The sequence below is a fragment of the Spironucleus salmonicida genome, chromosome 9, assembly GCF_000497125.1.
Source record: "Spironucleus salmonicida strain ATCC 50377 chromosome 9, whole genome shotgun sequence".
In the NCBI taxonomy this organism is placed as follows: domain Eukaryota; phylum Fornicata; order Diplomonadida; family Hexamitidae; genus Spironucleus; species Spironucleus salmonicida.
The window spans coordinates 589,493-612,805 of NC_090604.1; the positions used below are offsets into that span (position 1 = coordinate 589,493).

General features: G+C 30.2%; 5 protein-coding genes and 2 non-coding genes across 7 annotated transcripts; 3 read left to right on the forward strand and 4 right to left on the reverse strand. All coding sequences in view use genetic code 6, as the record gives it.

Annotated features, from left to right (window-relative positions):
* Nucleotides 1-49: 49 nt before the first annotated feature.
* SS50377_t20151 lies at nucleotides 50-123 on the reverse strand. Its single transcript has one exon. It is a non-coding gene; the product is annotated as a tRNA-Val (tRNA).
* An 899-nt stretch (nucleotides 124-1,022) lies between these two features.
* SS50377_t20150 lies at nucleotides 1,023-1,095 on the reverse strand. The gene has a single exon. It is a non-coding gene; the product is annotated as a tRNA-Ala (tRNA).
* Nucleotides 1,096-1,317: 222 nt separating this feature from the next.
* Nucleotides 1,318-2,259, forward strand: SS50377_28706 (ZIP Zinc transporter family protein; the record flags this gene model as incomplete). The annotated part of the gene is made up of 1 exon (XM_067912463.1): nucleotides 1,318-2,259. One exon carries the CDS (start codon nucleotides 1,318-1,320, stop codon nucleotides 2,257-2,259), a length of 942 nt encoding a protein of 313 aa, XP_067760520.1.
* A 505-nt stretch (nucleotides 2,260-2,764) lies between these two features.
* Nucleotides 2,765-2,959, forward strand: SS50377_28707 (uncharacterized protein; the record flags this gene model as incomplete). Its single annotated transcript, XM_067912464.1, has 1 exon — nucleotides 2,765-2,959. The coding sequence occupies one exon, from the start codon at nucleotides 2,765-2,767 to the stop codon at nucleotides 2,957-2,959; it is 195 nt and encodes a 64-aa protein (XP_067760521.1).
* A 797-nt stretch (nucleotides 2,960-3,756) lies between these two features.
* SS50377_28708 (uncharacterized protein) lies at nucleotides 3,757-4,047 on the reverse strand (the record flags this gene model as incomplete). The annotated part of the gene is made up of 1 exon (XM_067912465.1): nucleotides 3,757-4,047. The coding sequence occupies one exon, from the start codon at nucleotides 4,045-4,047 to the stop codon at nucleotides 3,757-3,759; it is 291 nt and encodes a 96-aa protein (XP_067760522.1).
* A 3,191-nt stretch (nucleotides 4,048-7,238) lies between these two features.
* On the forward strand, nucleotides 7,239-12,662 carry SS50377_28709 (uncharacterized protein; the record flags this gene model as incomplete). The annotated part of the gene is made up of 1 exon (XM_067912466.1): nucleotides 7,239-12,662. One exon carries the CDS (start codon nucleotides 7,239-7,241, stop codon nucleotides 12,660-12,662), a length of 5,424 nt encoding a protein of 1,807 aa, XP_067760523.1.
* Nucleotides 12,663-14,314: 1,652 nt separating this feature from the next.
* Nucleotides 14,315-16,012, reverse strand: SS50377_28710 (All-trans-retinol 13,14-reductase; the record flags this gene model as incomplete). Its single annotated transcript, XM_067912467.1, has 1 exon — nucleotides 14,315-16,012. One exon carries the CDS (start codon nucleotides 16,010-16,012, stop codon nucleotides 14,315-14,317), a length of 1,698 nt encoding a protein of 565 aa, XP_067760524.1.
* Between the last annotated feature and the right edge of the window lie 7,301 nt (nucleotides 16,013-23,313).

Here is a 23,313-nt window from a genome sequence, read left to right on the forward strand (position 1 = left end):
TTATTTAAATTAGTTTAGTTAGGATTAATTTTTTGACCAAAATAAAATTTGATTCTACCGAGACTTGAACTCGGGACCACTTGTACGTCAAACAAACGTGCTAACCAACTACACCATAGAATCTGTAATAATTTTGTATATATAATTACGAAATTCTCTATTAATTAAAATTAGTAACATGAAACTTTATCGGAATAGCATTTAGAATGAGGAACCGAAAAAAATAAACATAACATTCTAACTGTAATCAGTAATCCATATAAGATATTATTAGTGTTACTTTCGTTACGGATAATAAATAATATGAATATTCATAACATTTTAGGGCAAACAAGTCATATTTGAACTTATCTGTAATTTTAGATACAGATTTATTAAAATTACAAAAAGTAAAACTATAATAATTAATTATAGAGATTAATACACCGTATCATTAACTAGGATTAAGATATGTACAATGCTATGAATAATATATTTAAATACACAGTTTTGCAGATATTTTAGACGAATTTACCATTGAGCGACTAAGATCAATATATGAACAGTAAATCGTACTAGACTAAGTAAAAATATATTTAAAATGTGGCCGTTTAACGATTATTAATCTTTAATAATACTATTACTCATCATTAAATCAAAAAACAAATTTATACTACTTATTCTTTTATTCATAAATTTCTTCTAATAATTAAACCTAATCTTTTAACAGTTTTAAGAAGAAAATAAAACATGATAAAATTTCGGATGATAAATTACTAAAATGATGCCTAGTTTACTATTAATTATATGGTTAATGATGATAAAACCGTTAATTGGAGCAAAATTTTGTTCTTGGATTTATAGTCAACTAGCAGTAAGATCAGTCCATCTACTCATTATCAAAAATAACTATATTATAATACATTAATAAGGTTAATTTAAAATTAATTATTTTATATTGAATAACTCTAAGAATAACTAGATTGTCACCAAACAAGCTTTAATTCTTCAAGGATTCAAACCCTGCTACTATTTTAAAAATTTGGACTAACGGGGGATTGAACCCCGGGCCTCATCCATGCTAGGGATGCGCTCTACCAACTGAGCTACCAGCCCTAATATTTTAGGTTTAATACTATAATACTAAATAAATAGGATAAATCAACGATTTTCTAACGTTCCATTTTGCTAGTTTTTCGTATTTCTTGATTACAGTACACTCTTTCTAGACCATAAATACTCCAAAATCCCGCTCCAATTCTAGCAGAAACGTCATCCATATTACGACATTATAACCCAAACCCCCGATAAATTAGATTGAGGAATGACGATTACTAAATGCCGCTCAGCACGTCCATCATCATTTTCTAGCCAATAGCTGCTCTGGCATTGCTGGTTATCGCAGCCCTTGGTGGTCTCCTGCCCTACTGTGTACAGCGGATGGCCAAGGCCGGCACCGCCTCCACAATGATGAACTGCGTCTCCGGGGGCCTGTTAGCAGGCGTAGCGCTCCTCCACATCATCCCCGAGGCTGGTGAGACGCTGAACGCGCTCTGCGGTGGCTTTCCCACGAGCGCCGTTCTGATGTTCCTGGGGATCCTCCTCATGGTGGTTGTTGTCCAGGCAGGCCACGGGCATAGCCATGGGGACGATCATGAGCACGTAGCAGATCACATACATGACAACGAAACTCACGAGATCTAAGACTGCGCCTCCTAGGGCCAAAATAGCGAGCCTGGCTCCCAAACCGCCCTCAACGGCGACGAAGCTGCTCTCCTGCCACCAATTGATGCCCCCGCTCCGACATCCCTGAAAATCCTTATGTTGAGCCTACTGATTCACGACATTGCGGAGGGCGTGGTGCTGGGGTTGCAAACCGACCTGCGGCGCGCGCTCTGCCTGGGGCTGGCGATCGGGCTGCACAAGTGGTGCGATGTATCCTGCCAGGTCGTCGCTGGGTTGCGCGCAGGGCTCTCGCGGCGAATCAATTTCTACTTTTCGCTCCCTCTAATTCTCGCGACACCGCTGGCACAGCTGCTGGCGTTCGTGCTGCTGCTGGCGACGCGGGTGGACGCCGAAAATGCGGTATTCGGGGCCGTGAAAGACTGCTTTATGAGCTTCGCGGGTGGCACGTTTCTTGCGATTGTTCTGGTCGAGATTTTGGGGGCCGAGCTCCGCGGAGCGCCGCGCCGGGTGGCGCTAAAGAGCCTTTTCGTTGTCGCTGGATTCTTCGTCGTGAGCCTGAGCAGCGTTCTGGAGGCCGTGAGCGGGGTGGAGTGAGGTTTTTGAAAAGGAGTGGAAAATTATTATAATAGAATATGTATAATAATGTATATAAAGTAAAATGGAAGGTAAAAAATCTAGCCAATTCTCCGCAAATACGTTGGGCAGGGGCTGGAATTCTGAAAATCGAAATCGCAGGGGCGGAGCACGAATTTAGGTGATAGCCTGCCAAATTGCGCGGTTGGCGGCTCCGTTGTTTGCGTGCAAATTTCGCGCGTCAAACGGATGGTTTCGTTGGAATAATTTTTTAAAATCAGTTTTTTTTACATTTTCAGTTTTTAGTATAAAACACATTATTATATGATATTATAGATACTATAATTTCGGGGTTTTACGCGTGAGTTTCTTTTGTACTCATCCACGTTTTATTTTGATTATAAAAATCGAATTTTAGCAGTATTATATATAAATAATAAGTATCTATTTTTCCCACTCCAATAATAATTCAGTTATTATATTAATATATACTATATAATAAGATAATAATTTTGTTTATCTATAAATGCTTAAAAATGAAATCCAAGAAAGAGCGTTTAGCTATCTGCAGGTCCTCAAGCGACCAGTCACACGCACGTCCTCATTAATAATTAATTTGCCTGAAATCCGATTATAGCCAAAACGCGTGCAGTCGCCTTTGCGCTGTTTCAAAGCCGCACGGTCCGTGGATGAATTAAGCGTTTTTCAAATAATATTTTGAAATTAGTGAATCCTTTGCACTTAAAACTCTATAATATTATTATACAATTTAAATAATAATTGATAATAAATGGGCTGAAAAGTCAAATTAAAAATTTATAGCAAGTTTGGTAAAGATAATAAAATTTTAAAGAATAACAACAAGTAGGACTGTTAATATCTCTATATATAGCATAAATTCAGTATACCTATTGATATATTTTCAGTTACATTTTACCTCATTAGAAGTTAGAACGCCCACATATTTCCGAAATTATTTTATACATCGTGCTATTATACAGGAATTAAATTAAATAATTTGCAATTTAAAAATTAGAAAATAGTTGAAAGTATTATTTAATTCCAAAATATGAGTAAATATTTTATTAAAATTAAATTATTTTCCATATCTAATTAATTATTCATTGTAGGTGCTTATTAAGATATACGTGATCTATGTAAAGATCTCTATATCATGATAATATAGTCATTGATTGAGGTTGAAACATAATGAGATAGGAATATTTTCTGTAGAAATTTTGTAAAATTTATGATTATTATCAAATTATTGTAAGCCATGTTCATTTAATGATTTTACAATATTAAAATCTTATTTATTACGCAATATTAAAGAAATCAGGTAATTTGTGAAAATAATTTTATAACTAACACTGAAATAAATTTCTTATATAATATATAACTGTTAATATAATATAATTTATAAGTTTCTACAGTTATTTTTTTAATTTTATCCTAAATCTAAACAGCAGAAAATATATAGGTTAGATCAGATAATTAGCTATAATAAGAAAAATCTGATCAATCTAGCTGATTCTTCTTCTTCTTCATATAAAAGTACTGGTTCTTTAGTTATGACAGCGTCATGCTAGGAAAATATGTGGTTTGGATACGTTCTAAGTTATAGCCAAATTACTATACAGCATTTATCAGTGTTCTTTTTTGTTTTTATGTCCAAGTCTTGGATGACTGCAACTTTTGTATTGATATCTAAATGGTATCAGGATCTTTTTACCCATGTTATAGTAAAGATAAATCTATATCTGAAGAATTAGCAAGTAGTCTTATTAATTCTTCTATTCCGGACTACATTTTTAAAATTTAATTAAGCTATATTTGAATTATTTAGCATAATAATTTGCTAGTTTTATGTAAAAATGTCTCAATAACGGTATAAAGTTTATTATCATAATAATAATTCATAAAAAATTGAATCTTGAAAAACACAGATATTTTTAAAATAATAAATGAATTGTAGAATATATAATTCTTAAATAATTAATTATTCTATATATATATAAAATAATAAGAACAACTTATGATATAAATTTCTAATTTTATCTTTACGTAAAATAAACTGTTATTAAGATTTTATGTTATATTATATAATAACTGCTTGTAAATATATAAGTTTTAATAGCTGATTAACTATTATATATTAACAGTTTTCTTTTAAAATTTAGATTTTATTTTTATGAGGTTGCTTTACGCTAGTGCTTAAGTTTGAAACTAAACATGGATGATTATTTTTTAGCTAATATATTGAGCTATATGTTACTAGATATCGATAAACAGCTTTTAATGAAATTAATATATTTTGGTAAAATACTATTAAGACAGCTAAATAATTACATTTTCTTCCAACAACTTTTCATTTAATATTTGGAACTAAATGCTAAAAGGTCAAGTTATAAATTAGTTTCATTATTTTTTCTATATTTTATCTAAACAGGCTACTTTGTAAAATTTATCAATATCAATCATAGAAATTAATCAAATACCTGTTAAATCAGTATGATAATTTGATGAAAATATAGATTGTAAGTTTTTGAAAAATCTCCGTAAATAATTCTATATTTTAATAAATAATTAGAATTATTATATTTCTTATGTTGTCTGCATGTATGAAATTACTATTTTATACATAAATATTCTAATAAGAAAACCTGTATTTATATAAATTGTATATGAAATTAAATAAAAATCATACAAATAACATAAATTCTATAAAACTTTGTTTACCGTAACTCTTTATTATAAAAATTAAAGCATTTTTCGTTTTCAATTAATTTAATTAATTTTTGGAAATTAAATATATTGATTTATCCTATATCAAATGTAGCTTTATGTACCATTTTTATCCATTTACAATAAGGTAAAAATAACAATATTTAGAGATATTTTAAGGATAATACTTGAAATATATTATTTCAAACCATCATTTAACGCTAAATTTCGACCCAAAGACCAGCCTTGCAATCATGCGACTCAACCTTTCTCCGTATTTAATTATCAAAAAATATTCGCTTAATACCATATATTACAGCCTTATACCGTTTAATAAAGCGTTCAAGTAAATAATTTTTTTGTATGATATATTTCCTTATATCATCAATTTTTATAATAAAAATGTGATATAAGCTAACTTTCCGCATCTCACACCTTCCCTTATATCACCAAAATTTAATTGCTCTAAATGCGTAGAAAAACGATCCCTACACACCAAATCCCCTAAATATTACTCCTCCCAAACAGCAAATTTCTCTCCTATTTCACGCGTTCCACTCACCTTCAAATTTCGATTTCACTAGCAGAATTTATCTCAAATGCGCGAAGGAAATGTTCTTAAAATGCAATTTCAGTTATTTTAATCTATTTTACCAACTGATATAATAGATCCTTTCACTAACTGATATAACAACCTATTTACAATCTAATAACCGTGCGAAGCGCGCAAGGTCCTGCGCTGGGGCGCTGGTGCCACAATTTGCAACATTTTGAGTCGAAAATTCTGCAATTCACGTCCATTTCATGATATATAAAACAATAATTCACATCCCATTTCAATACATATGAAACAACATGTGGGAGCACGCAAAATCGACCCCAAGTATCAAAATTCTGCGCAAATTCCTGGCGTCAATTTAGCGATTCCTAGTGTCAATTTGACAGTTACTTGAAACTACGATTCCTGGAAACTCGTCAAGCTGTTATATAATATGATATAATGAAGTTATTTTCTTCAAAAGAATGGCGATAACGGGGTAATTGGGGGCCATTAGCGGTCTTTAGAAGCGTTTTGGGCGCTTAAATGGGCTTAAACGGTCTTGAAAGAACGGGGGGTTTTTCGGGCGCCGCGTGGGGTGAAATGGTGAAAAATCATCTCAAAATACTGGGGACTTCACGGGGTGCTTTGGAGGTAAATACTGAGAGTACTGCGTCGAATTGTATAGATAATACATGCATTTTAAAAATAATTAATAGTATATTTATAATAATATTAGTTTGTGGTTTAGAAATTTGAGATATAGGGTTTAATTCTCGCATAGTCAGATAGCGCGACATGGATTTTGAGGTTGCTAAAAGTACTTTTCTGATTATTTGGGGTTTGGTGTTAAAAATGGAGCATTTAACTTACGCGTAAAGTACTTTTTTGTAAAATTCATGTATAAGATTTGCTAATTTTTGCTGTCTGTGATGCCTGCTGACACTGGGTGGGAGCTGCAGGGCGACTTGAGTTGATGCTTTTTTGATTTATTATAGAGTAATGCGAATAGATATATAAAATATAACTGGAAAGAATGTTAGCGGGATGGGACAAGGTGGTATATTGTTAGGGTGCATGGGACGAAGTATTGAAGGTGTTTCATAGGTATATATGTGTTGGAAATTGAGGTAAAACTAATCTTGACATTATAAAGGCATTGCAGCAGAGCTGGGAATCCGTAGTATTATGTAACGGTTGGATATTGGTACCATTGTTAAAACTTTATTAGAAATCGAAAGTAATCATACTGTGATAACAATACCACATATTAATGATAGGATAACCAGTTTCGTGCAATTTGGAGGGTTTTCTGCACTGGGTGGAGGCCTGAAAGCTGGAGTACAGGTTTGTAATATAGAGGGGTTAACAGGAAAAGTTCCTAATAGTAGTGACCGAAAATGGTGAATTTGGTGTTACTGACGTAGTTGGAAGAGCGAAATATTTCTGAGTGCAAGAGAACAGGATAGATAACCTGTGCATTTAGTTGCAGGAGAGACATATAAGTACATCATGAAGGATATACCGAATTAGTAAACATAATATATTTTAGTTTTAGCTGGATGATACTTAGCATGCCCATCTCGCTCACAGAAACCACACAAATAGTGACTTTGTCTGTAATTATTATTTAATACTATATTAACTATTATATACAATACTACACTTCATATGATATATAGCTGAAATTACAATTACTTACTACCTGAAATATTTAATTGGACGGGCTTCACTCTAAATGACAAATCCACTATCAGTAGACTTCGCAGTGCACCAATACGTAATTCGTGATGGAAAAGTCAAAGTCGAAAGAAATACCTAGGAGCTGCTCACCTTTACCATAGAAGGCAGCGAGATCACATAGTCCAGGCAGTTGGACATGAGTTGCAGGCACATACTCCGATCAGCTATTACCACAAAGGCGCAGCTGTGCGCGGTCTAGCTCATCCTGCTCTACAAGAAACTGGGGAAAATTGCTCAGAATGTGCAGTTCTAGATATCATAATTAAAAAAGATAATTAACTCGCGAGATCCAAAATTTTGGGGCAATATAGGCCTAGTTGCAGCACAGATGGGGCTTAGGGTTCTTTCGATAAAATCCACACGAAAACCTTATTTTGCTAAATTTGCAAAGCCTATCCAAGGTTATGATTTGCAGTACTTTTCGCTTTACAATAGTTTTGACACGAAAAAGATTCTTTAGCCTAAAAGTATAAAGAAAATTGATTTTCATGAAAATCAGGTACTGTTGCAGCTAGCAGCAATTCAGTACCAGCTTGAAGGTAAGTATCCTCTAATTCTGCCGTTGATTTTTGGCTACTCGGCATTCAGGTTGTATGATGTTTAGTTTAATGATTTAAAGGAGAACACTGATGCAAAAAAGGTGTATGGTAAAGAGTTGGATTTGCTTAAAAAGATATTTGAGGTATCGAATAAGATTTACAATGGAGAGGCGTTCACAGAATAAGAAAAACCATAGTTGGATGAATTTGAGCTTATCAACCTGTTCCAGCTCCCGATGCACTTTCTAGGCACCGGGATCTGCCTGTTCATGTTCCAGCAGCTCTGCCACGTGTCCTACCTCTTCAAAGCAGAATATTTCGCATTATTCTCGTTGATTGGAAATGAAGTAGCAGACAATCTTACGAATGCAGTCATAAGCCAGAGCTCCAAGTCTGGGAAAAGTGTAGCCTTGTACACGCAGTACTTTTTCCATCTACTGATGGGGAATGTTCCAATATTGTTTAATATGAGATCTGATAATGAGTAGCCTCTTTATGAGTACTACACAGAAAATTTTCATAGCAGCCTAGCCTAATAATACATAGATGTATATAACTTAAGCGAAATTAAAAAAATAAGTTAAGTTAAAAATTTAAAGGAAGATGAAGAATTAAAGGAAGATGAAGATTTTAATAAGATTATACTTCAAAGCGTGTGCAATTTTCATTAATTCTAATTGGCAAGTCTAGGCAAAGTTTCAGAGCTATTTTATAAAATGGTAATTTTCATAGAAAATATTACGAAAATTAAGAATGTTAAAGGAAATAAATCTTTTAATCTGTTGGATGCTGTGAAGAAGCTGTAATATAACAATCATATATTTACAAAATTTGAATTGCTTTAAAACCAGAATTTTTTTATTTACAACGATCATAAGGATACCTCTGGTATTTTAGATGACTAAATACTGGAAAGATCAAAGAAACCAGTGTTACATTAAACACCTATTATTCTAGTTGATGAATGCTTATAATCTCAGAAGAGTAAGTTTCCTAAATGCGTTAAGTTGTGCCAGATGATCTTCATGCGTTATGAGGAGAAACTGATTTAGTTAGGCAAAGATTAGTATATAGAGATATAAACCACGTTGAATAGTGCTAAGTTTAAAGTGATAACTAAATTCGCAGCTATCGAATATAAACAACATCGTTTGGTTATTAATGTTATTTTGCCGCTTCTGAGTAAAGAGCTTCTGGAATCAGCAAAAACTGAACTGGGCAAAATTAGTATGACAGATCGATTCTAAAATAAAGGTATAGACTTGTATCAAACTATTGAAAACATCATAACCAGTGTTTAATCACAAAATGCAGATTAGAGATTCTATACTATACACGGCAACCAAGAAATTATGATAGAATATTTGAAGTCTCTTAATAGTTTACTAGGAAAATCAGAGTACATTCTCATAGCGATGGAGTACCTTCGCCTCGAGATTGATGATTACGACCTTCTCGACGAGTTAGTCGTTCACTCACCGCAGATATTAAACATTAGGAACAGAACATAATTTAGAGAAATATTCTTTTCAGGAATGGTATCTTACAGGAATCGAGGACAATACTATGAAGATTTTGAAACTAATTTCTACAAATTGATCCTATCGTTGTTCAACCCCAGAGGGGTCGAAACAGCGTTTTGGAAGACTTTTTCAGTTATTGCATTTAAGAAAATTGAAGAGAGCTAAGTGGATGACTAGTTATCCAAGGATAAAAAAGAAGAAAAAACTACTGGTGAGAATACTTCCTCTAAAGGTTAGCAGGGCATGCTAAAATAATATTGGTCTTCTTCAGTCCAGTCTTTAATATGCGAATATTTTATGAATATAAATACAAAGAATTTACATTAAAATCTATAATTGATGATTGAAAAACTACCAAAAATGGTTGAAAAATACAGTACTAAATACGAGACACCTAATTTTGATTATGTTACTGTTATAATGGTGGGAACATACCTTACCGTCATAAATTTCCTTACAGTCAATTAATTTTCCTATAATATCTTATCAAGCAGAGTGGGCGTAAAGTATATTAACGCATAGATATTAGGATATGTTCAGCCTCATGCGTCATTGCTGTCTAGCTTTCAGTACGAGCAGCGTCGGATGGTAGTGGATGACAAAAGTTATAAGTATTCTATTAATAATATAGAATAATCAGTTAGTGATTTTGCTATACACACCCCAATTTTGGTATCACTACTGTACTCGATGATGACGGAGAAGTCGGTTGAGATGCAGTTCATGTGCTCCTCGGTGTGTCCATCTATATGGTTTCAGTATAACTAAAAAATATTAAATTTCAATGCAACCAGCAGGCATATAGTCAGTTTTTATATAAAAGGTAAAAAGTAAATTCCAGAGCAAACTATGTATCAGTTTGATAGCCTCACCTAAACCTATAACAATATTATCATACACAAAGGCGTTAGTAAAAATACTAAATTTTAGCTCACAAAAGGATATGCTCATTTTGAATTATTACAGGAGAATCAGAATTATAATATCAGCTGCATTGCATCGTCGACTCTGAACTACGAGGTGGTATCCGTTTTGAACTATTAGCTCATGCTTGCATTCATAGCGAAATATTCAACCTCAGCGATAAGTATAGCAGATGCTTAAGCTACGCTATAACAAGTGTCTAAGTTTTTCAAGAGAAGCGTGTTGCTTGAATTTATGCAGGTCATCCTGTTCATGGCGAAGCTCACATGGCAGTCGGCAACCCTAATTACGAACATTTCCCTGATTATGAGGTACGTGGACACTGGGCATATCTACGTCTAATACTTGCATGGTGGAAGTATTATTGCAGCGAAAAGCGAGAGTGTTTTCAATTTGCTGGAAAGAACGTCCGTGCCGCATAAGTTTATATTCCTAAACCCCACCTTTGACTACGCGTTTCAAAGTTTTAATAAAAACCCAACTATTTCTATATACAAATAGGTACTGAAAGATTCGGTAGCAGCTGCGAAAGAAACCTTTCAGTTGCTGTGTTAGGGGACACCGGCCTAGACAAAAAGTACCACCAAAAAGGAAGAATCCTCCGCCAAAGAAGCAATTGTGGAGTAGGATGGTGGAGCTCAGGATGATGTTGGCAGCACAACCTAGACTGAAAGTACCACTAAAAAAGAGAATCCACCACCACAGAAGTCTAGATGGAGTAGAATATGGGATCGTATTAAGATGTTGTTAATGCAGGTATACCCGATAAAAACTATATCGCAGGAGAATCAGTGCAAAGCATAGGAAGAATTAAAAGAAAAATAAACAGGCCCTATGCTAATTATCGTGATCCCTTTCGACAAGAAGATGTGCTTTACGGATAGTTTGGACAAAGCAAGGCACAAAATATTTGACTTCATCGTCACGTTCCACGGGTACCCTGACCTCGGTTTGGAGACAATAGATGGCTGCCAAGTGCTTCCGATAGAGTGCGGCCACCATGTCCCCGAAGTGTTGGCCGAAAAGGTTAAAGCGTTCAAGGTTAATAATGTATTGCAGATTGGACTTGATAAGAAAGGAGCAACCTAGTTATTAGAAATATAGGACAAGTCTGAGTAGTTTGTATTAGACCAGTAGACCAAGGAAAGACTACCTAAGCAGAACGTACCACCCAAGTTTGAAGACAAGATGCAGTGCCAGGTTTTCTAAATAAATGATACCAAGTTGGATTACACTGAGATATTTGCAGCCTTAAATGACTAAAATATAATAATAAATATTGTTAACAAAAATAAATATTACTACCTTTTGCTTATCGATGAGAAGAACAACTGTGCTACTAAGTATGATACGATACGTGAGAAATTTAGTGTGGACGCTAAGGATTCTAAATTAACTATTGATAAAGTTTGTAGCGTGAGGGGAACTTCCATTTTGCATTAGTATGTGTCATAAGGTTTTATCTTACCGAAGTAGACGGTGAATTTAGATTTAAAGTTAATATAGGACTATAGTATTGTTGTTAAGAAACTGGCTACTAAGTTTTAGTCATTGCATTTTACATGTAACAACAGTAAAAATGAGATTTAAGTCATATTCAATAGCGATACCGATCTATTGGAGTTTTTGACATCGATAAATCTAAAAATTGTGTCAATTAATGAAAAAAATAATATCTACACCATGCTAGTTGTATATATACCTAATAAGTAAGATATTGCTAATAAGGAACAATAAGCCTTATTGGAAAAGGAAAGATTAAAAAAAATATACGAAGAACCTCTCTATGAAATCTGCAAGAAGAATTACGACTCGTATGACGAATCTAGTAAGGTGAAAATGCTAACTGAAAAAGAAAATTAGTATGAGGAGATTAGATTATTTAAGAATTATCCAATTGCATATACGTATGTACAGAATGATAGGGCATTTACGCTATCTAAGGAGCAGTTGCTTGATCATCTAACCGTGTACCAAAGCATTATATCCAAATTCGAAGACGATATAGTTTATTTAACTAATGGTGTATCATTTGTAAATCAATTGTTAAAAATAAATTCAAAAAAGTTAATTAATTTTAATACTGAAGAGAGCTAGTACTTTATCATGCTTCTAAATGGATTAAGATAAAAGAATTATACACCAAATATGAATTTTTTGCGTAGTACTTTATTGTAAGACTAGTTTAATATCTTAGTTACACTTCAAACAGAACATGAAAAAAGTTACTGCATAAAGATTTCGCTGATAGAGACAGATAAATCGAATAAAAAACTTGAAGGTGACAATTTTATATTATAAAAATAATACATAACATTTAAAGCAACCGAACAAGTTGATTCGGATACGATTTGTGGATTATTTTTTAGATTAAAAATAGTTTTAGATAATATAGTTGATGGCGTTGCTCACATAGTTTTCTTACCCGAATGATTAGATTTATATGAGGTATCATATTTATATATTATTTTGCAATTGTACAGTGTCTGTTCCCTGCGTATTATTAGGTTAGTTGCTGGGCCTACCTTTAATTGGACGTACTTATCTATAATATTATGATATTGCTATTATATATTTACTGAGTCATGGGAAATGAGCACTGGTAGGACTACACCATACAAATCTCAGTAAGTATGATTCTCCAGTTTATTGCTATTATATTATAAAATATACAGCACAATATAAATTTATTAGTAGAAATAATACTACAGAGTATATAACTAATATATTACCTAAGGATAATTATCAAAATATATATTATATATAGTATAAACTAATTAAGATAATATAGTAGTATAGTAGTAAGTAACCTTATATGCTTTTAAATAGTAACTAACTATTCACATATACGACTTAGGTTACATAACAAGAGTTAAAGGTTAACCTAATTCTCTAATTAGCTTAACCAAAGGTAATGATATGATTATAAATGAATATTTAGAAATCTATAATTTTTTATAAATTTAGTAGTTTGTTATTATCTATTAAGGTATCAAATTCAAATTATGGATCAAGTTAAAGAATCAATTCAAATAATAAATAGTTATCATATTCTGTTGTGTTATGCGCATATGAATATGTCACATCATACTTTTTAATATTAGTAACATATGTCTAATAGATCTTATTAGTTGGTATCAAGTGATAAAATATAATTCCACTAGTAAGCTACTATCATCAAACACAAGTGTATCTCATTATTAATTAAAAAAAACGATATATCATCATTCGCGTTGCGAACACTGAAATACCTTTCCTTTTCTAACATAAAATTGGTATATATTTATTTACTGATGGTGGCTTACTACTAATCTAATCAAATCAGATCTAAAGTGTGTTGTCTGAGATATCATAGACAGAATTATCTACAAATAGTGATATTTGTATTTCAATTAGAATGCATTACGATATTTATACTACTTGGGATGAAAAAAACTGAACAATAGTTCGAATATAATCTTATAAAAATGAGTATATAATTAGTATATCTTAATTATATAAAATATCAGATCAAAATTTTATGAATGGTAAAATAATGTAAACGCCATATATACCTAACAAATAAGCAGGAGATATTTGAATGAACAAGATCGGTACGTTATGCTTATATTAATTTAATGAAGCATATCTTACTTTAATATAGGATGAATACTCTAATTATATGTAAAATATACGCAAAATTTTAAGCTTAAAAATACTTCTGAGCAATCTGAACATTCTGAGACGCATATATTTTAAGTAGTAATACTAAATAGGCAATATCATGGGATCTTTGCGTGGAAAAATAATTCAATAGCAAAGCTCAGAGAAACATTTATTAATGTGCATCAAGCACTTATATGATTCAACACCATAGGTAAAAAACATCACTAATAGATCATAACCTATAAACTACAATATATATTGTTTTATATAGGTTCTCTTGATTTTAATATCTGCTGTAGTAAACATACACGGGATTACTGTTACTAATTCTCTGATCAATGAGCACCTAATCAAAAGTTATAAAAAGTAAATGAGTAAATTATATTTTATCGTTTTTGCTGTATTTTAAATGGATGAATAATAAATCATAATATTATCTGTCATTTCACTGCCTCAATTATTCTAGGGATCTCAATTAAGGTTGTACAGACTGCTGCTATTACTAGTGCACAGAAAACCGTAAATATAATCTTCTTCAGTAAAATATGCTGATCCAATATCTTGGTTGCCGTCATATCACCACAAATAATAGCTCCAGTAAATCCACCGCCTGGGAAGCTCCACGCAGACGAAAAGCACAAGTTTTTGTACATGGGATGGAAATTCTTCATTCTGTGTTGAGAACCAAATTCGTCAGGGTTGTATCCATATAGTGATCCAGATTCACTTCTTGTGTATCTACGCATTGTGTTAGGAGTACCAACCTCTATATGATCAATCACAGCCTTTATGCCAGGGTAGTATTCCTCTAGTCTATTGATGTAAATATCAGCAACTTCCTATTTCTTCAGCTTATATGCATCTGGAGTAAGATCCTTCCACTCTTGAATATAGGCTGCGGTAGTAATATTACAGAAAGTTCTGCCTGATGCGGTTAACCTGGAATCGACTTTTGAGTGGTCTACAAATACAAATGAACGTTCTTCTATCTTTTCATACGCCACTAGGTTAAGGTCAGAGAGTGGGCGTGACAGATCGTTAGAGAAGAAAGTAGAGTATGCATTATTGGGGAAAAGCGTATTGAGATCAGCATTGCATACGAAGTAAATGACAAACAAAGATACTGCTGGCGCCTTACGTTTAGACCTCTCATCAAAAGTATTTTTAAGCTTCGGTATCATTCTGCCAAATACTAGGTCTGGAGCACAATTGCAAACAATCTTGTTGGATTTGGAAATCTTAGTCAGGTTTACATTTACCTAAGTTTTGGTTTTTCTATCGAAGTAGCTCACGCCAGTACAAATTGGTTTCTTAGCATGTTCGTCCTGAAGAATTATCTTAGTTACATCCGCCATGAGCCGCACTTCGCCACCATGCTCGCGGATCACTGAAACCAGGTAATTTGAGAGGGTTCCTGAGCCACCTTAAATCTAAACAGCTTTCTGGTAATAGCAACACTAAGGAATGGCGTGATAGATTAGATTCATATTGTAAGGATTGTCGGAGTAGTAAACAATGTTTGTGTTAATTACATTTTTGAGCTTTTCATCAGTAATATAAAAATCCAACCATTAACCTATAGTATGTTTTCTGATCATTGGCCAGGTGAAGTGGACAGAGTGTACAATGGGGAAGAAAAAGAACTAGAAGTAACCCATGTTATAAGGAAGCGTAGTAGCACATCTGGCAGTATTGTATATTTTTTTGAAGTATCTTCTGATACCCTTCTCTTCATGAGGGAACTTTTCAATCAGATAATTTCTTGCATTATCTAGACCATGAGGTATAGAATAGTGATTCTCTTTATCTGCTATATCCCAGACTGAGTTAGATGACACAAAGGTTATGTTTTTATCAATACCTAGTTCTTTAAATATCCTGTGTTTTCCATCTGTCTTCTTATCTCCAAGATCCATCTCGTGCAAAGCCACTTCATACACATCCTTACCACGTTTGAAGGTAGTTGCACACCCTCCTGCCTGGAAGTGCTATTCAAGGACAATAACTTTCTTCCCATTAAGGGCAAGCTTAGCAGCACAGATCAGACCACCAAGACCAGAGCCTATAATAATATGATCAAATTTATTCTGAAGACTACTCTCTGTAGGACTGTAAAGGATTCCGAGTTCACTCGTCATTTTAGAAATGCCCTGTTTTAAAAATGTTATTAGTTAATTATGATTATATTATAGGAAATATATAGAGTAATAAAGATAGGTATTATTGTCTTATATATAGTATACTTAAAATTCATGAGATAAAAGGCCAGATAATGTATATTAAAATTTATATTTACCTTGTTGTATAAAATTTAAACAGGGTATTCTTCTAAATAATTTTATTTAGAAAAACTAAAATTGTAATGTAATATGTAAAATTAATTATATTTATTTTATATATATTTTAAAATAGTATCAATGAAAATTTTACTGTGACTATATTTATTTCAATATTATATGTAATAAGCGATTTTTTTAATACGTATAAAATGCAACTTTAGCAACACAATATACTATTTATTATTTTTTTCGTAAACATATATATTTAAAGTATTTTACTACATTATACATTTATAATGTGATTTTTATCTCAATTACTTACTATTGAATTAATTGATATGTATTTCACCATTTTTATCAAATAATAGTATGATAAGTATTAAAAGTAAATTTTACAGTATACAATATCACAAATTACCAAGAAAGCTATTTATCAGACTAGGTAAATTCTAGAATTTGTTAAAATAATAGTTTTTAAGTCTATTTACAGGTTATCTATACCGCATACCCAAAATTTTATTTAAGTAGTAACTTATCTACAATTACCAATAACATTAGCGTGCAGAATATGGCTTTAAAAGAACCAGAATATTCTATTGCTAAAAACTTACATTATCTTAAGAATTATTATTAATAACGAATATAACACAACTAACCGCTTACTCGCAGTAGTCAAATTCACATGCACAAACTGCTCGTCAATAGCTTGCAAAAACACGTAGCCATAATTTCATAGTTGTGCTTGAATTTGTATGGATTTTATTTGCTGAAATTCGAGTTTAAGGAAAAGGTAATTTGAGCATTTTTAGTTAATTTTTAGAGTTTTAGACGCTTTTGAATGGAAATTCAAAGTGTGAAATTATTATTTACTTGTATGTTTTGCAAGCGTCGTAAGATGCTGAGTATCACAGGTGGCTGCGTAATACGCATTCAATTTGTGAGATTCTTGATTCCGTAGGGTTGTTTGCATTATGGCGGTGCACAGATGTAAGCAATTTATTTTTAGCATGCTGACGTGATCAATAGGTTAAAAAGAGGGTTGAACTGGTAGAATAATTTTAAAATTTCGTAGTTTGATGTTTAATAAGCCTAGGCTGGAGTCGGAAAGGCGAATATGAAAAGATTGCAGACTAAATATGAAAAGAGAGCATGAGCTTATGCTTTAAGTATCTGGCGGGATTTCAAAAAATAGTTATTCTGAATCGATAGAAAACTTAGTATAATGCAAATCCATAGATATCCCAAAATGCATATATTTTAGTATTATGATGTGGGTTATGGATTTGCGGGTATGTAATAGACTGGCAAAGTTGCCGTATGTCAATAAAAATTTTTAGATCAGGAGGTTAATATTTTGATCGTTGCAGGTGTAAAATTATTGAAAATGGAATTAAACTCAGCTATAGCTCACCAGATGAATGTGAAATCTGTGCATATTAATTTATCGCTAATAGGGATGGAAGTATGTGCCTGTTGTTAACTTGTGCTGACTAAGCTGTTCATTGGGGTATGATAGCTAATGTGGGCAGTGCTGGGCTAATTTATAGTTTAACGTGTTTTAATGCGTTGTAGGATCTCCAACAGGTTGTGACCTTGATAATGTATATGTTAGAGAACAACTTATGTTGATATTGGAACTTGTTTGAGCACGGCAGTTAATTATAATAGCTATTTTTATGCTGACAAGAGGGCTGCGATATTGCCAAGCTTAATGTTTGCGTTATGATGATATAAAAAGTTGTATAAGTAAGGATGTGTGTAAATAGATCAAGGTGTGTAAGATCTGTGCCAGGGTGGTTCTAATGCTTGTGATGTCTGCGATGGAGAAATGAGTTATTTATCGAAACTGCGAGAAGGGAACTGAAAATATACATACTTGACTTCAGTTTTACTGTTTATAGTATTATAAGTTTTATTACCATGATAATTAGTGAGCGAACCAAGTAAAATACTGACAAAGCGATTATGTCAATTTAAATTCATTCATTCGATTTTAACAAAATAAAATTCATAGATTTAAATTATCTTAATCACCTTTAGGTAGTTAACTTTATTTGCTCACTACTTTAGTGATGACTACCGACGCTGGGCGGAAGATGCAGGGAGACCTGAGTTGATGCTATTATATTATATTATATTATATTATATTATATTATATTATATTATATTATATTATATTATATTATATTATATTATATTATATTATATTATTTATATTATATTTTTATATTATATTATATTATATTATATTATATTATATTATATTATATTATATTATATTATATTATATTATATTATATTATATATTATATTATATTATATTATATTATATTATATTATATTATATTATATTATATTATATTATATTATATTATATTATATTATATTATATTATATTATATTATATTATATATTATATTATATTATATTATATTATATTATATTATATTATATTATATTATATTATATTATATTATATTATATTATATTATATTATATTATATTTATATTATATTATATTATATTATATTATATTATATTATATTATATTATATTATATTATATTATATTATATTATATTATATTATATTTATTATATTATATTATATTATATTATATTATATTATATTATATTATATTTATTATTTATATTATATTATATTATATTATATTATATTATATTATATTTATATTATATTATATTATATTATATTATATATATTATATTATATTATATTATATTATATATATTATATTATATTATATTATATTATATTATATTAATATTATATTATATTATATTATATTATATTATATTATATTATATTATATATTATATTATATTATATTATAATTATTATTATATTATTATATTATATTAACTATTATATTATATATATTATATTATATTATATTATATTATATTATTTATATTATATTATATTATATTATCATAATAATTATAGTTAGTATATATTATATTATGTTATATATATATTATATTATATTATAAATTATATTATATTATATTATATTATATATATAAATTATATATATATTATATTATTATATTATATTATAATTATATTATATTATATTAATTATATATTATATTATATTATATTATATATATATATATATATTAGTACACCAAGAGAGAGATAAATATATGAAGAAAATATAAGACTCATATCAAATACATCACCCCGACCATAATGATAGATAAAAATGAATCATCACAAGTAATAAATCAACCGATCACCAACTCCAATACAAATATAAACCATCGAATACACGTGCCATCCATACCATATCACACTCATCTACAACATTAATACTAATATAGCCACAATTATAATATAATCACCAAATATATATAATAACACTCCACTCACTACAATACTAATATAACTACACATAATCCATAACACACACTACCCCCTTACATACCGAGACACACGATCCACAGATAACTCACACCGCCAATACCCTCTACACCCCCCCAAAATACACTAATAGCCCAATATCACATACAATATATGAAATACCTATCAGACTACCCTAACCTATAATATACTATATAGATATAATCATCAATTGATAATATAACCAACGATATTCATAAGCCTACAGTCATACCCACTCCATAACACTCACTAATATAACCACTCACACCCATATAAAAATACAACCCCCAGACCTATGTCATATAAATATACATATAGACCCGATACTCAGCATGCCCTCCCCGAATACACACACTACTAAAATAATATATAATACGCCATATTACCATATACAGTGACACTGATACTACCATATAATAAATATACCATCATATCCCCCATGACATTACACCACTAATAATAGATATAGTACTATAAATATTATATCACTAGCCATCATGCACATATGGAAATAGACTCACTACAATCATACACGATAATAACGACGAGATCATACCATATTACCCAGTCACTAGTCACTAGTAATACTAACCTCATATACCGCACAGTATAAAAAGTATACACTACTACCTGGATATACCTATATACCTTATAATACACATTACTAATAGTACCATATAACGATATAAAGCCACAATGACAGAAACATATAGTACTACATATTCACCCATAATATAATATAAATATAATATAATGAGATCACACTACATATAAATATACCCGACTCACCAATCAGATCACATACTTACACTTAAAACATACTGACAATATATATACAATATGATAGAATACTACCATATACCATATATATAAACATACAACTAATATTACATATCAATAGATACAGGATAGATAACGGAGAATAAAATACATGCTATAATCAATCCATATCGGACATGAAATAATATAATCCCAAATATAAATAATATAACGATATACACTTACCGGACCGGCATATACCCTATAAAGCATAGGCACACTAAACATATAATAATATAATCCTACATCACTCAAGATTTACCATATCACCCCCATACTCACCAGCTAGATGATAACATATACACACGGACCATAATAATACAGATGATAATCACAACACCGGAACATCCATAAATATAAAAACCATCACACATCGAACTGAATGATACCATATATCGCCCACTCAACCCATTCCAGCTAATACACCGGCACACATTACTAATCACTCACCACATCACTAGCAACTCAATAATACAATCAGGCGATATAATGACTACCCAATACAAGATATAAGTCAGATATACTATAACAGCATCATCATACCATATAAAACTAAACTAATATAGCTATGATAACTCCATATCAGATCTAAACTGCGAATCATCAACTATAATATAACCACATCCAAATCATAATCACATAAGATAATAACCATATAAATATAATATCATTAAATATAATAATACACATAGACTCACTACCGCATGAACATGGATGTATAGAATACATATATCCAACAATATAAGATATCACCATCCATTGAAATCAAGTACCAGTAGCATATCAACTCATATATACAATATAAATGATATATAATATAAATATTACAGTATAGAATATAAAATAATATAGATATCATGATAAATAGAAATAAGAATACTACACTCTATATAATAATACTAAAATCACATAATAGATAATCAGCAATAATAGAACAACATATAGACAAAGAAATAATACAAAAACTAAAATAATAATAATAATATAAATATATAATATATATAATATAATATATATAATAATATAGATATAAATATAATATAATATAATATAATATAATATAAATAATATAGATATAATTATAAAATAATACATACTATATATACAATACATATATAAATAAGATAATTATATAAGATTAATAATAAATTATATAATATAAATATATATAATAAAATATATAATATAATATAATATAAGATAATATAATATAATATAATATATAATATAAATATAATATATTAATATATAAATAATATAATAATATAGAATATATTAATAATAAATATAATAAATATATTAATATATAAATAAATATAAAATAAATAAATAATATAAATATAATATAATATAAGTCTCACGATATAGATAGCATAAATAGATAAAATAAAAATAATATAATCACATATAAGCACCAAGATATAAGTGTCAAAATAAAAATAATCAATATAATAGATATATACAAGAATATACATAATAAAATAATAACACTCAATAAAAAACACTATCCCAACGCAAAAGAAATATAATATAGAAGTCAGGAACATATACATATACATATAATATCACCTGATATACTATATCAACAGCACATAATAAAATCACATACATCACAATATAGCAATCACCTGATATCAGTAATAATATAATAATATATATCGATTGAAGTTCTGTTGCATTTGCTTCTAATAATCAAACCAACGACAAAACGCCAGGTATAAATAATACATATATATACTATATAACCCAAATAATAAAAGCTAAACATATAACTATATCACTATAATACATAACAGACAGAAAAAATAATAGAAAAATATAAATCAAATAAATAAAAAGATTAAATATAATCAACAAACTAACTATAGATACAACTAACATATAACAAACGGAATACAAATATTACACACTATAAATATCAAATCAACTCATAATATCAAAGACTAAATAATATAATATAAATAAATACATAACACAGGAAAACAATATCAAGACATATATACAATACGTAAACATAAACACACATAGCTACAATAATAATCAAAAATATAAATATAAACTACCCAAAAATAAATATACACCAAACGAAAATCAAAATACATCACTAATATAGAATTACATAATATGAAATATAACAAGGAAGCAACTAAAACAATAAATAATTAACTCAATAAACAATAAAATCCACTACAAAATATAAAAATCAAGACTCATAGAATATAAACTACAACAATATAATATAGACAGACAACCCATATTCAACGATACAATAAATCACTAGGAATATCAATAATATACCAACACACGTAAGTAAATATACTAGTAATACTACACGTATATAATATAAAGTCCTATAACCACAACTAGAGCACTATAACAAGTTATAATATAAGAAAATCAAATATAGCCGATAATCAAATATATATGAACAACGCCAGACAAATAGAAAGAAACAATAAATAATCATCGGCCCGGAGGCTGAAGTGAGAAAATATCGACAGATGGCGATACAAAATAAACGAAAAAAACATAACGGAGAAGACCGAAACTGGACGTCTAAAAACATACGAAACGCCAGAGGCAAAGAAAAAAAAAAAAAGCTCACTCCTCACCCCCACGACAATACCTAAGACAACGACAAGACCAACGTAACATCACCTATAGGACTAAGCACGCCCTCTACTATCACCGAAGAATTCATCAAGACCGACAGAAACCCAAACTTGACACAATATATGGAAGGACAAAATCACAAAACTATAATATTAACAAGACCATATCAAACCCACACCCAAGTTAACCATCAGAAGAAAACCTACCTACACGAGCAAATGAAAAGCAACATAAATATAAATATATAAATTATACAATAACTATATAACTATAACAATAAAATACAAAAATAAAAGATACAATAATAAGGCAGAAGCATAC